General features: G+C 49.7%; 1 protein-coding gene across 2 annotated transcripts in view; it reads right to left on the bottom strand.

Annotated features, from left to right (window-relative positions):
- Positions 1–14,030, bottom strand: part of RASSF5 (Ras association domain family member 5) — a 71,947-nt gene that overhangs the window by 32,548 nt on the left and 25,369 nt on the right. For both annotated transcript variants that reach the window (XM_059940619.1, XM_059940611.1), the window contains exon 2: positions 11,829–11,950. In XM_059940619.1, the coding sequence (XP_059796602.1) occupies positions 11,829–11,950 (122 nt within the window). The remainder of the gene's footprint in view (positions 1–11,828; positions 11,951–14,030) is intronic.

The raw sequence follows: 14,030 nt of genomic DNA, 5'->3' as shown, positions 1-14,030 counted from the left end.
TCCCAGGAAGAGGAGTCTGGACCTGAAGATGCAGCATCCGGAGCCGCAAAGCCATGGCATCATGGTTGGGGGGTGGGTTTCAGAAAGCCCCACTGAAACGGTGGATGGGCGACTTCCCTGTCTCAGAGCGTCAGATGATGAAAGACATTATTTTAAGCTGTCTTCCTCTCTCAAATGCCATCCTGACACGTAGCCAGATCCCCTTGTTAAATCCACCCTGTGGGTCTGTGTTCCAGAAAAGCTGTGTGGTACAAAAATGGAAGCCGGGAGCTGGTATTCTAGGCCCAGCTCCAACTCTAGCTTGCTATGGGATCTTGAGCAACTTTGGACCTCAGGTCTCCTCATCTGAGCAATTGAGGAGTCCAGATATCAGATTTGGGGCCTCATGACTGACCAACATATTCAGAGGCTGAAAATGGGGTGAGGTGCCAACCCTTTCCCGAAACCTGTTTTGAAATCATTATTAGCCGCCTTGTGCAGGCGCTGTCCTAGTAACTTTATGTGCTTCATTTCATTTAATCCCTACAGCATACCAACGAGGAAGCTCCAGTTATTATCTCTGTTTTACAGAGTGGAAGAGAAGGTTCTGGCAGGTTAAGTAACTTGCACATAGTCAGACATGCTAGCTCATGGTGGAGCTGAATCAGCCCGGCTGGTCTGACTCCAGACCCCAAGCTGTTGAACGCTCTGCAGAGTATGTAGCACCTATCCTGGTTGCTCTCAGAATAGCCATACTGCCTGAAATCTCAGTCCGACACAAACAAGTCAGGAGCTACTTTCTCAGTTCTCCTACGACCCTGTCTTCCCTTTGGCTCCTTGGGGGTTTCCAGAATTCAGCCACTGACTGTTTTCTCCACCCCCCTCCACGTGCCCGTGCTCTCCCTGGGAGCTTAGTCTCACCTAGGCCAATGGTATCAACTAGACTTTATACACACATGTCTCATAATTCTCTCTCTTCCAGGTAGCTCCAGATGAATACCTGCACCAGCTCGCTGGGTCCCCAGCTCTCCCCACTAGAGCCTCACTCTCAACAGGTCCAAACTGAGCTGATTATTCCCTGCCTCGCCCTCCACCTGCTCCCCCTCCTTTAGAATTTCCTATCTTGAAATTCTATCTTGTTGATGAGTGCCATTAACATAGATTATTGCAAAGCCTTCCCGTAGTTTCCCTTGTTCCCATCTCTGCCTCCTCCAAACTCCTCACTGCCTTGTTGCCAAAGTTACCCTTCTAGACCAAGATCTGATCAGTGTTGTTCTATCATAAAAGCTTTCCATTCAGCTGTCAACTAATAATTATTGAATAAGTACTGAGTTTCAAGACCTAGTATCAAGCTTATTCATTTATTCAACAAATAATTACTAAGCACATGGCAGGCACTAGACTGGGTGTTCTGAAGAAGACATAGTTCCTGCCATCTCATAACAGCCAGCGCAGTGGAACGACGTGAAATAAGACATTATATTGGAGTTACCGAGCTCTCACACACTTCATTCTCTCACTTAATCCTTACAACCCCCCAAGAACGTATTTTACAGATGAGTAAGCTGAGGCTCAGGGTGGCTAATTTTGCCCAAAGTCAAAGAGCTAGTGAATGGTGGAATCAGATTTCAAACCCAGGGCCTCTGTGTCTGACAATTTTTCATCACAGTTGTCCCTCCTCCAGTGACGCCCCAGTGCCTACAACAATATCCTGAACTCCAGAGTGGGTCCTTCAAGGTCCTTCACAGCATGTGCCCAGCCAACAGGTCATACCCATCTCCAGCCACAATCAAGCATCCCTCCTTACAGCCGCACACATTTGATTCACGTTCCCAGCAGCCGCCCTGCCCTCTTGTGGTCTTGCTCTCGCTGTTTCCTCTGCCTGTCAAAATCCTCCTGTGTCCTCCCACTTCCTGACACCCGTTCACCAATCACGACCACACCTCCCCCACCTTCCTGGTGCCTCTCAGAAGCAGCCTTTTTCAGATGTCCTCTCTGGGGTGAATCTTAAGAATGCCACCCTCCATCCTGAGAGCAGCATTTGACAGCATTAAACCGCCGTGCACAGCACAGAGCTCAATTTCCCCCCAGGTGACTTCCTGTTGTAAGAAGTACATGGCTGCACACTATTTAGGTTGACTCACAGGAGAGTCACTTTCTTGGGGCTTCTAGCCCACTCCACACTTCTCTCGCTTGGCTGCGAGGCTGACAGCTTCGATAAGGCCCTGGCACTTACAAACACCAAAGGCAGTTAAATCAGCCCATACCAAGAAGCAGAGGCCCTGAAGAGCTCATGCTAGGTCTGAGGCAGGCACCGGGAGTCTGCCATCTAATTGCCCTCCTTTAGGGAAACTAGAGAATCATAAAAGATGTTTCTGATCAACAACCCCATCCCTCACGCAGCCCTCTTCAGTCCTCCAGGAGCCAGGGCAATGTGGTCACTGGCGTGAGATGTGTAAATAACTCTTGCACTACTACACATAGAAAGAGAGCCTTGTTGCCTCCTTAGAGCCTCAGGACAACCTGGCCAGCCAGAGGTCATCTCAGACACCTACTGATGCTAGGATAGAAGGAGTGGGTGGGGCTGTGAGGAGCACAGAGAAATGTCTCCAGTGCTTAAGGATTTCTAGAGAAATAAGTACTAGAGCTCTGTCCCTCCTTGGAGCCAGGATATCAAGTGCCTTCTGGTGGGAAGCCGTTCCCCTCTGTCTGATCAGAACTGGGCTCCCCTGGGTTGGCCTGGGCTGGTGAGAGAGGCCTTAGGGCAGCTCCCGTTAGAGGCAGCTGTTTAGTGGAGTCGAATCACTGACAGCTTTGGCCAGCACTTCTGGCTTCTAGAGCGTGGAGGGAAATCTGTGGATCGAGGAGCAACTGTCCCAGATATAGCCAGCGTGGAGCAGAGTGGCTGGGGACTGGCTCCTTCCTTTGGCACCTGAGGATGGGCTGGCAAAAAATGAGATAAAATGGAATCCTAAAATGTATTTGATTAATCCAAAAGAAGGAAGAAAAGAAAAAGGAAGCAAAGAACAGATTCGACAAATAGAAAACAAACAGCACGATGAGAGACTTAAAATCTAATTATATCAATAATCACATTAAATGCAAATGAGCTAAATAACCCAATTAAAGGGCAGAGATGATCCAATTGGATTAAGAAAAACAAGATTCAGCTATGTGCTGTCTGTAAGAAATGACCTTTAAATATAAAGACACAAATAGCCTAAAAGTAAAAAAATGGATAAAGAAATATCATGCTAATGGTAATCAAAAGAAAGCTGGAGTGGCTATATTAACATCAGACAAAGTAGATTTCAGAACAAAGAATATTACCGGGGATAAAGAAGGTTATTTCATAATGATAAAGTGTCAATTAATCAAGAGAATGTAATTATGTTAAATGTTTATGCACTGAATAATGGAGCTTCAAAATACAAGATAGAACTTTAAGGAGAAATTGGCAAATCCACAATTATAGTTGGGATTTCAACACCCTTCTCTCAATAATTGAGAAAACAAGCAGACAGAACACATGGTATGCCTCAACAAATGTTAGCTACTGTTGTTATCAGTCACAGTTCAGTTTGATAAACCTTTATCGAGCATTTCAGAGGAGACCCAGGACCAGAATTCCCAGAGAGGAGTACAGGTATCAATCAAGAGTGTTACTTAGGCGTCATTATCAGAATCTGTGTGCAGAGGAGAAAAGGTTGTGAACTTATAGGCACAAAGAAATAATAAATCAGACTAGAAGTGTATCATGGTGAAAGGAAGAAATGGTATACCAGGATAGAAGGCTCTGAGTGATAAATAGAAGGCATCTTGCTATGCTTTATTGGTTTTTGTGACTTTAAAGCATTTAGCTTAATAGTAATGATATTATTATATTGTTTTAAGATGAAAAATCTTTGTTACAATTCATAATATGAGGAGTGAAGGTAAGTAAGCGCCTTCACGCAGGCCATATGATAAGCTCAATTCTTTCTGCAGACAGCATGACAGAGAAGGGTCATGAAAGGATTGAGTGACCCTCTCAAAGGAAAAATAAACTTATTGCAAAAGAAAAAAAAGAGCGTTACTTAGGGAGCCCCAGCCTCTCTGCAGAGATAGACCTGGTTCCCCAGGTTCTCCCCTCCCGGCTCCCTGGCTCCCCCGTGTGGTAGTTCTGGGCTCAGCCCGTGACATTGGGAGGAGGGCCGGGGCAAGACCGGTCACAGGCGCTTCCTCCTCTGGAGGGTTCTGGAAAAGCAGAGCCCCCAGTAGGGTGACACTGGTGTGGCTGCGGAGGGAGCACAGGGCTGGGAGCCAGGAAACTCGGCTCTCCACGCCAGCTGAGTCATTGCTCAGTGGCTGCAGGGGCTGAGGGAGGGGATTCCAGCGGGGGCCCTGCTAAGGAATGACAGCGGTGGGCTAGGGGTGGAGGTGGGGTGCATAGGCAGAAAGGCAGCAGCGACCTGACCTGTGGGGCTGAAACACCAGCAGGCCGGGCCGACCCACCCTGGAAGCCGTCTGTCCCTGTGGTGAATGGAGACAGGGTCTTGAGTCTTTTTTTATCAACAGAGTAGAGCAATAACTCAGGCCGCAGAGGAGGGGATAATCGTAAGTCTTGTAGCAACAAGTAGCCGCCAAACCACAAAGCTGTAGTGTCCTGGTTTTATATCCGGGAGAATAATCCATCTTTCTGGTATTGTGGAGAGTAGGCAGAGCCAGACCATGAAGGGTTTTGTGTGCTAATCCAGATTTAGACTGATTCTGAGGGTAATAGGAAGCTGCTGAGGGTTTCCATCACAGGGTGACACGATAAAAAATCCAGTAAGGCTGTTGGAAGCACCAGAGTCGGCCCTGGAATGTCACCCGGTGATACTGACACGCTTTCACATACATCTTCTCACCGGAGCCACACAACCAGCATTTCTCAGAGGAGAAACCTGAGGCTCAGAGAAACTAAGAGGCTTGTTCCCAGTCACATGCCAAGAATGTCATCTACACAATCTGAATTAGAACCTAGCTCTCCTGTCACTCAGGCCAGGGTTCTTTCTTTTCTTTAAGAAAATATGTATTGCCTTTTAGAAATGCTACACTAGAAACACATGACAGCATCTGGTTATTCAAACAGCCCTGAAGCAAACAGCAAAAGTCGAGAGTTCTCTCATTCTACCCATCACCTCCCACCCCCTCCCAAAGTGAAATCCCTTCGAACAGTTGGCTGGGCGCCCTCCAAGCCCTCACTCTGCATTTAGACACACACGCATACACACATACACACATATGTACAAAGTACAAATGGGCTTGTCCTGCATGTACCACTGGGTGACATGTCTCCGTTGGCACTATTCCTTGTCAGTACATACAGATCCATCCCCCCTTTGTAAAGCACCTTGGCCTTAGTGCTGGTGGCTGGAACTTCCATCCCGGCACCCCCGCGGCTCTCGCCACTGCTCACGGTGCCCCTTAGGAAGGGGCTGGACCCAGTGCCCTGGTAGTCAGGGCACCAGATGACCAGAGTGCAGCCTCTGTAGGGGGAATTTCCCACTGAGGGCACCTGAAAATATTTCAGAACGATGCCTGGACCCATAACGATGTGTGGAAGGAATCTGAGGCCGTCCTTAGGCACACTGTTTTTTAATTTTAGAGATTAAATATTAATTTAATGTGTGTCAGGAAAAAAATCTTAAGTACATCAATGGTGATTGAAGGATTTTAAATTTTTCCTTTAACATAAGTTTAAGTTTACTCAAATCTATGTAAAGAGAAATATTAAGTAAATAGTAGCATAGGTGGAATATTGATATGGCCAGAATCTTAAGTGTGGAAAGTGCCAAAGTGAGGTTTGGGAACTGCTGTGGGAGGGGCTGGAATTGGCAGGCGGGGACCTGGGAGCCTGGTTTCTGAATGCTGCTCCTGGGTTCTGGAGGGCCAGGAGGAGGGGATGGAATCGGGGCCTGATGGATATAAGATTCATTCCCCGGCTGCAAGTGATTTGAGTGGAAGGAAGAGTGCTTATGTTTTAGTCTTGTCATCTGTGCATTCCATGTACCAAGAAAAGTGGCACCAAAGGCCTGGGGAACAGAGCTGCCAGGACCCCCCTGGGCTGCAGCGGCTTATGATGAGCTGTATCAACAGCTGTGGGCAAGGGCTTCCTCTCTTGGGATCTGCTTCCCCAAAGGCAAGGAAAGGACTGAACCAAACCAGAAGAGGTCTCACTTCATCCCCAGGGCACTGGGGAGCTACTGGGAGTTTTCTTCATCACAGGGATGACAGGATAAGAGCACCTTTAGGACCACCTGAAGTATAACATCTTTGGAGCATGCCCCCAAATAAAGGAACTGCAGCTGTTTTGGCAATGTATTGTGATCTTCAGCCAATGGCAACCATGTCCTCTAGGAAACAGGCTAAAACTGAAGAAGGGATCTGGGGTAGACTTGAAGGGGATTTGCTTGGTCAGCATGGGTACCCAAGAGAAAAACCAGACACCACAGACCTCTGAGATCTCCAAGGAGAGACTGACAAAAACATAGGCAGCTCCCAGCCACTCTTCCTCTGTTTCTCCACCTGAGAGAGACATGCACGAACCACACACCTTGTGAGTGCAGCTGGGGCTCTGAGCCCATCCCTGCCCCCTCACACGCCCACCCCTTCCTCCCTCCCCGCCTCTGTCTGGCATGGCAAAGAGAAGACAGACTGAACCTTGGGATTACTGCTTTTCAAAGGTTGAGGCCAAACACTTACCTACAGGATGATCTCAACTGTGTTTTGAAAAATGTATGAACGTACAGGAAGAAAATATAAAAATGTTAACTAACAGTGGTTCCTTCTGGATGGAGGAAGATCAATGATTCTCTTTTGTTTTAAAGAACAAAGCGGAGAGACCTCCTAACAGCCATGTGCCTCCAAACTAGTGGAGCTCTGACCTGGGCCCGGACCACAACAAGTGCCCACCCCCATCCGGAAAACGGCACTCGCATATTTGGTTAGCTCAGACCAGGTGACGAGGTCAAGGTGAACGAAAGCTCCATCCTGGTATGCAACAGAAAATCGAGCCAAGGCAGAAATCAGCACAAACAAGCTTTTTAGAAAAAGGCGAGTTAGCCTGGAGCAGGGCCCAGGTTTTATTGACAGAAGGCTAGGTCCTGTCCCAGCTGTGCCTGAAGCACGCAGCCAGGCCTGTCCAAGGCAAACACTGCAGCCCAACCCAGCCGGCCCGGGAGCAAACCCCATTCCAGGCTGGCTGCCGGTGGGAGCGCTGCTCTGCTGCACCCACGAGGGACTCTTGGCTCCTTCTACGTGTCTTCTTCTATATTTCAGTGGTGGTTCTGCTCTAGACACAGCCCTGATTTAGCCTGCCAGAAAATTCCAAGGTTGACTCATCTCCCCAACAGCGGGAAGGGAGTCACTCTGCTTCCAAATACTCAGATCTGGAAACACCTGTTCACTGAAATCCTGAGAATGAGACGAGGCATGCAGCAAACCCCAGGCCCTGCTCTGGGGCCTTCCCTCCCACCCACTTGAGAGCTGGCTAAGCCACTCTAGGGCAGGGTTGCTCAGCCTCCGCACTGCTCACGTTTGGGGCCAGATTATTCTTTGTTGCGGGGCTGTGGCTTTCCTGTGCGATGGGGGCAGTTTAGCAGCATCCCTGGCCTCTGCCCACTAGGTGCCAGTGGCCTCCTCCAAGCTGTGACAGCCAAAAGTGTCTCCAGTAACTGCCAAATGTCTCACCTGGTGGAGGGGGGCAAAATCACCCCCTCCCATTTGAGACCTGCTGCTCTAGAGAAAGAAATAGAGACCCAAAGTAGAAATGCAGGATGGGGCTTCCCTGGTGGCGCAGTGGTTGAGAATCTGCCTGCTAATGCAGGGGACACGGGTTTGAGCCCTGGTCTGGGAAGATCCCACATGCCGCGGAGCAACTAAGCCCGTGAGCCACAACTACTGAGCCTGCGCGTCTGGAGCCTGTGCTCCGCAACAAGAGAGGCCGCGACAGTGAGAGGCCCGCGCACCGTGATGAAGAGTGGCCCCCACTTGCCACAACTAGAGAAAGCCCTCGCACAGAAACAAAGACCAAACACAGCCATAAAAATAAATTAATTAATTAAAAAAAAAAGAAAGAAATGCAGGATGTAGTGGGGTAAGCAGGCTCTGGGGTGGGGGATGGGTAGGCTCGAGGGGAACAGAAAGAAGGGAGACTTGGAAGTTCCCAACGGGAGATAAAATTGGGAAAATAAAGAGTCGTTTAAATAAGATTTTTAGTAAATGTTGTTATATGGTGTGCTATGTAACTTCCCTCCTCCATCTTCTAAAGAAAACCTTCAGCAAAAATTTGCGTCATTCACCAGGGCTTTGGGGGTCAGATTTGTCTCCCTTCCTTTTCTCACCCTGGACAGGGCGAGACCCTCCCAAGAGGTATGGTTACATTCAGACTACGTTATAAACAGTTCCAATTCCAAAGTGTGCGGAGGATGTACATAATATTTTTCTCATACTAAATAAATGAGTTACTTTATTCTGTTTACGGATGGAGCATTCCTCCATGATGAACGAAGTTGATCCAAATTTATTTGTTGTCCTTTTTTTTTTTTTAAAATCTTTTGGCTGCACAGCTCGGCATGTGGGGTCTCACTTCCCTGACCAGGGATCGAACCCGCGCCCCCTGTGTTGGCAGCGTGGAGTCTTAACCACTGGACCGCCAGGGAAGTCCTATCTTGTAGGCAAACCCCAATTGGCAGTACCCCAAATGACACAGCATTCTTAACCAGGGATAGGTCTACCTCAAGTACATTTGCAAGACCTGCAATACTAGTATGCTCATCTATGGAAACAAATACAGAGTTTCAAAACAATCACCTTGCACTCGATTCATTACAAAACCTGCAAGAGGAGGAACTACTATATAACTGTCATCAGATATCAGCACATCCAGATAAATAAATCCTGTGTTATATAAACTATGTACTACATTGTAATCTAGTGATCCAGAGAGTTGAGGCCCTGCATCAATGATCTTATCAATAGCACATTTCTCAGGCAAACTGCATATCTTTATGTCATCTTCTGTGATATAGCCAGCCTACACCACTCAGCATGCCTCTCTGGCAATTTCCACTGGCTTTACTGGTAAAAGATCATGGGCGCTTTTCCTTCTGAAAAAAATTTTTGATGATCTACACAGGTTCATCAGATCAATGTACTGGTTTCTTCCTATGCCAAGAAGCCTTAGGCAGGCAGCAGCAGTAAAACTGGGCAATGAGTCATAACTTTTCTCCCTGTTCATAATGTCATCCATGATCCCAGGATAATATGAACATGGTGTTATCCTCGGGCCCTTTACCATATCTGATAAATGGTAAGGGTACCGCATGAGATGCTCTCGACTGTACAGTTCCCCATAGTACTTGGGTTCAGCTTTCTTGACATGTTTAAGTATTTCTATATTGTAACTGACTGCGAATAGTGTACAGGACAACCTGCTTCTCATATTCTCTCTGTGAATTTCCAAGACTCTGCCTCACGTTGACTGGCAGCTTACTCCAGGGGTAGTTGTGCCGGATGTGGAACTCCACGGCTACGTGCATGATGCTGGGAGCCGGGGCAGGCGGCAGCGGCCGGGCCCGAGGCTGGAACGATGCCTCCCGCCTGCCCGCTCTCACACTGCGGATGGCCCAGGCCGCCCCATGGCCAGGGTGTCTGAGGGCTCAGCGAGGCCTGGGCCACGGGGCGCGGGAGCAGTGGAGAGGGGCGGCTCCAAGTTTCTTCCGGATGTACAGAATTTAAAAAACATATTTTTTAGAACGAATTCAATATCATTCTTATAAAAATACACATCATATTTGCTTTCTAGTACTACTTTCCCAGTGGGAGAAAAAGGCCTGGGGAACAGCAGAGAGGCCGGTAGCACCCATGGGTGGACCAGGTGACTGAACATTGTTGAGCATGTACATCACGGTCAGAAAAAGCGTGTGGATGGCTAGTCTGGGGACTTGGGACTGGACCCCGATTCCCCAAGCCCACTTGTATTCTCTTGAGGAAATAACCACTCACTCAGCATCTGTGTTGTCTCTCACAGCACCCAGGGCTTTTCTCTCAGAAACATGGGGTTTAATTAAAGTCTTGCTCCCCTACTTTACTGCATCACTAAGTCCCTGGCATTCCCGGACCTGGCACATGCTCGACATTCAAAACATATTTGTTAAATAAATAAATGGATGATGTCCTTACAGTAAGGATGGACACTCCTTACTTCCTTAACCAGCAACATCTGACTCATACATTAAGGCTTACAGTAAATGTCACCTCCTCTGGGAAGTATTCCCTGATTTCTCCCAACAGAAACAATTGCACCGTATACTCAAAATGCTTCATTCATACTTTTATTGAAACATGCATCACACTATATACTATTTGGTTGTATTCTGCCTCCCCTGCCAGAATGTAAGCTCTCTGAGGACAAGAACTATGATGTATCATTTATTATCCCCACTCTTACCAGTGCTTGGCACAGAGTACATAATCAATGTTTCATCAATGCAAGAATTAAAAGCAACGTTCTCCTGTCTCCCTCCCAAATCCTCAACATCAAAGGTCAGACACACCCTAGTTCAAGTGGCTTGGCAAAGCCCAGAACCAAGAGCTGCTTTGGGCATCAACTTCCTGGTCCTTTGACACAGGGAAAGAACATTTGCACAGTCCCCCTGAAGCTGATCTGGTCTGGCTGGCTGACTGGCAGGACGATGTGCTGAGAAGCCTCAGCCCCAGCATCCCCACTGCCCCAGGGCTACGAGGCCTCAGAGGGTCCTCAGGAGCTTTCTCTGGGACCCCCACCGCTACCCCTACCCGTACCCACACCTATGGCTGGAGCCCTAGGCCAAAGCAGGCTCTGTGCTTGGGGTGGACTACAGGGCACTTCTCAATAGTGACAGACTTCCCTGTGTCACCGATTCTGTTCCATCCCCCCAGCCACCTGGAAAAGGGTGGCTGATATTGTGATTTTTTAATAAGAAATATATATTTGGTCTCTGTCTCCTTTCCTGGCACAGAGCTCCTAAAACCCTTGGGACTTCCTAAGTGAGGAGAGCAACAAAGGTGTTTCTTGTTATGTTAATGAGGTGATTTTGGACGCCACCTAAGGATGCAGGCTAGTTGCCAGGAGAACCAACCAAGTGTTAGAGGACTGGAACTTTTAGTGCCACCCCCTGACCTCTGGGGAGGGGAGAGGGGCTGGAGGATGAATCAATCACCAATGGCCAATGATTTAATCAATCATGTCTGTGTCATGAAGCCTCTATAAAAACCCAAAAAGTTGGGGCTTGGAGAGCTTCTGGGTTGGTGAACACGTGGAGGTGCAGGGCGAGTGGCGCCTGGAGAGGGCATGGAAGCTCTGTGTCCCTGCCCCATTCCTTGCCCTCTGCATCTCTTCCATCTGGCTGTTCCCCAGTTAGATCCTTTTATAATAAACTGCTCATCTAGTAGGTAAAATGTTTGAGTTCTGTGAGCTGCTCTAGCAAATTAATTGAACCCAAGGAGGGAGTTGTAGAAGGTGACAACACGGCCTTGCAACTGGTATCTGAAGTGGTGGTGGGGAGGCGCACAGATGGTGCCAGAACTGAGGTGAATTGCAGGACACCCAGTGGGTGTCAGATGATGGCTTTGGTGGTGTGGGACCCTCGCCCCCCACATCAGAATTGGGTGTAGAATCAGAGTGTGTGCTGTGGACCCCATCTAGCCAGAAGGGGACCCCAACATCCAGCGTGTGTGGAACCCTCACACCACCTCCCCCGCACCAGAGCTCCTGGGAGGGACAGGGGAGCCCGGGACACCTCGGAGGCTGTTCCCAGCCTGGTCCTTGAGCCCTTGCTGCCTACCTGGCTGAAGGTCGAAGTGAGGGTGCTTTCTGGAGAGGGTCTGTCCCGGGAGGGGCCTCCCTGCTGACTGCAGTCCAGCTGGATCAGGCTGCGGCACTCCGGGTGGCAGGTGAATTTACAGTCTGGAGGGAGAGAACCACAGGGGGATTAGGGGCCAGATAGGAGGCCCAGAGAAATACCCTGGAAGATGGCGTGTATCTCCTGGAGGGAAGAGCACGCGGGAGGGAAGTGGAGGGGGGAGAACACCGTGAGAATGTCACCCGCTCTCTGCGCCACCATGAATGGTGAAGGTGAACAGGTGCTTTACAGTTTGCAAACTATTTGCACCTCTGTTATTGTGCGTGACCATGCAACCATTATTACTGCCACTTTACAGACAGGAAACTGGGGCCTAGGGACATTGGTGACTTTCTAAGGGCAGATCATCTGGCTCTGGCTGGCTCTCTTTCTACTAATTTATGTTAATCACCAGGGGTCACGGATCCCTGGGGAAGGACTTAACTTTTCTGGGCCTTGTTTTGCAGTCTGTAAAATATAGGTACTAACTGCCCTGCCTAGTGCACAAGGATGTTTATAGTTATGGGGGGGGGGGAACAGGTCTTAATAAATTAAAGGTGCCTCCAGGGACAAAAGCATTATTATCAACAGGAAGGGCTGTCACCTGTCTCTGACCCTGCCCCATCTAGAAATGTGGGGTGGCTTCTCTAACCCAGCTGACACAGCTTACAGACAACATCCCAAACTAGGTGCTTCGGGGAAAAGCACACGTTTATTTCCTAGACAATGTTCACTTCCACGGAAGTAAGACTTAATGACCAGAGTTGCAAAGAGTCTGGGGGACTACCTCGTAGATGGGGAAGCTGAGGCTCAGAGAGGTAAAGCTAGGTGCCCAACGACACACAGCTCAGTGGCAGAGCCAAGGCTGCGAGCAGTCTCCAGCTTCCTCAGGGCTCTCTCTGGAGCCTCCTTGGCAGAAGGGAGGTGAAGTTGAAGGGGGCAGGAAGCAGAGAGGCTGGAGCAGGCAAGGGGAGGGGAGTGTGTATGGAGGATGGCAGTGAAGAAAAGGTGGGCAGCAAGAGAAATCAACACAAGCCCATCAGCAGGCAAAATGCTCAGATTTGAGGCTGGTTCTCACAGAAGCTGCTGGGCCCGCCAGGGTCACCTGTCCTGGAGGTGCCACAGCTCAGCCAGAAGGCCCAGCTGAGGGAGGCTGCCGGAGTCTCCATGAGAAGGCTGCTCGATTGTGATCCCAGGTGCATGGGGATGCGGCAGGGGACACGACAGCCTGGACTTGTTTGTATAACCTGGGGACGTGGGGACAACTTTTGGCTGATAAGGGCTGAGCCTCCTGACACTCTTTCCCTTCCTTTTAACAAGCTCCAAAACCAGAGCACATTGGGACTATCTTCTTAAAGCTGTGAAGCGCACTTCCGTCCTGGGGCGGCGGTAGGGGTGGGTGTCCTCTTCTCCCCACGCTCTCGGGGAGTTTTGGAAAGAGACCCCCACTCTCCCCAGCTGCGCCCTTCCCTTACATTCCCAAAGATAAGCACCTGGACCACATTCCTTGTACAGGTTTTGCCATTAATGCCTGCAGGGGAGCACCCAGCAAATGTGGGGACATGAAGAGATTCCAGAACCCTGCAACCTTCTGACTCAGTGGTCTGAAGTCCTGACCGCCTTTCTGGGATGGCATTTAGAAGCCCTACTGCTCACCTCCCTCATGCCTGCAGGTGAGGCCCACGCGACATCCCCTCCTTCACACCCCACCCTCTTCTGGGCATTCCCAACTCTCCTCCGGAGGGGCTGTGCTCTCACCTGGAGAGGGGATGGGTAGAGCCCACTCTGAGCCACGCACCATAACCCTGCCAGCGCCCACGTGCATTCCTGGGCTCCCCCAGTAGGAGATCTCTGCCCGGCACGAGGACGGCCTCACCCTTGGTGGGGGTGAAGGGCACAGGCAGTGTGCAGACCGAGCCTCCCCTGCCCGCAGCGCCCAGAAATGCCACGGCTTTGATACGGGAGCACCGAGGCCAGAGCCCACACAGAGAGGCATTGTTCGGCTCTGCTCCCGGGACACACCTATCCAGCTCCTGGCCAAGCTCTGAGCGATGAAGAATTCTCCGGGGCTGCCAAGGAGTGGAAACTCGCCAGCTCTACCTCAAGGGAGAGCTGCCACCGGCTCCCAAAGGGGAGAGCGTCTTG

This window comes from Balaenoptera ricei, chromosome 1, assembly GCF_028023285.1.
Source record: "Balaenoptera ricei isolate mBalRic1 chromosome 1, mBalRic1.hap2, whole genome shotgun sequence".
NCBI classification, from domain to species: Eukaryota; Metazoa; Chordata; class Mammalia; order Artiodactyla; family Balaenopteridae; genus Balaenoptera; species Balaenoptera ricei.
This window is presented reverse-complemented; position numbering and strand designations above follow the sequence as displayed.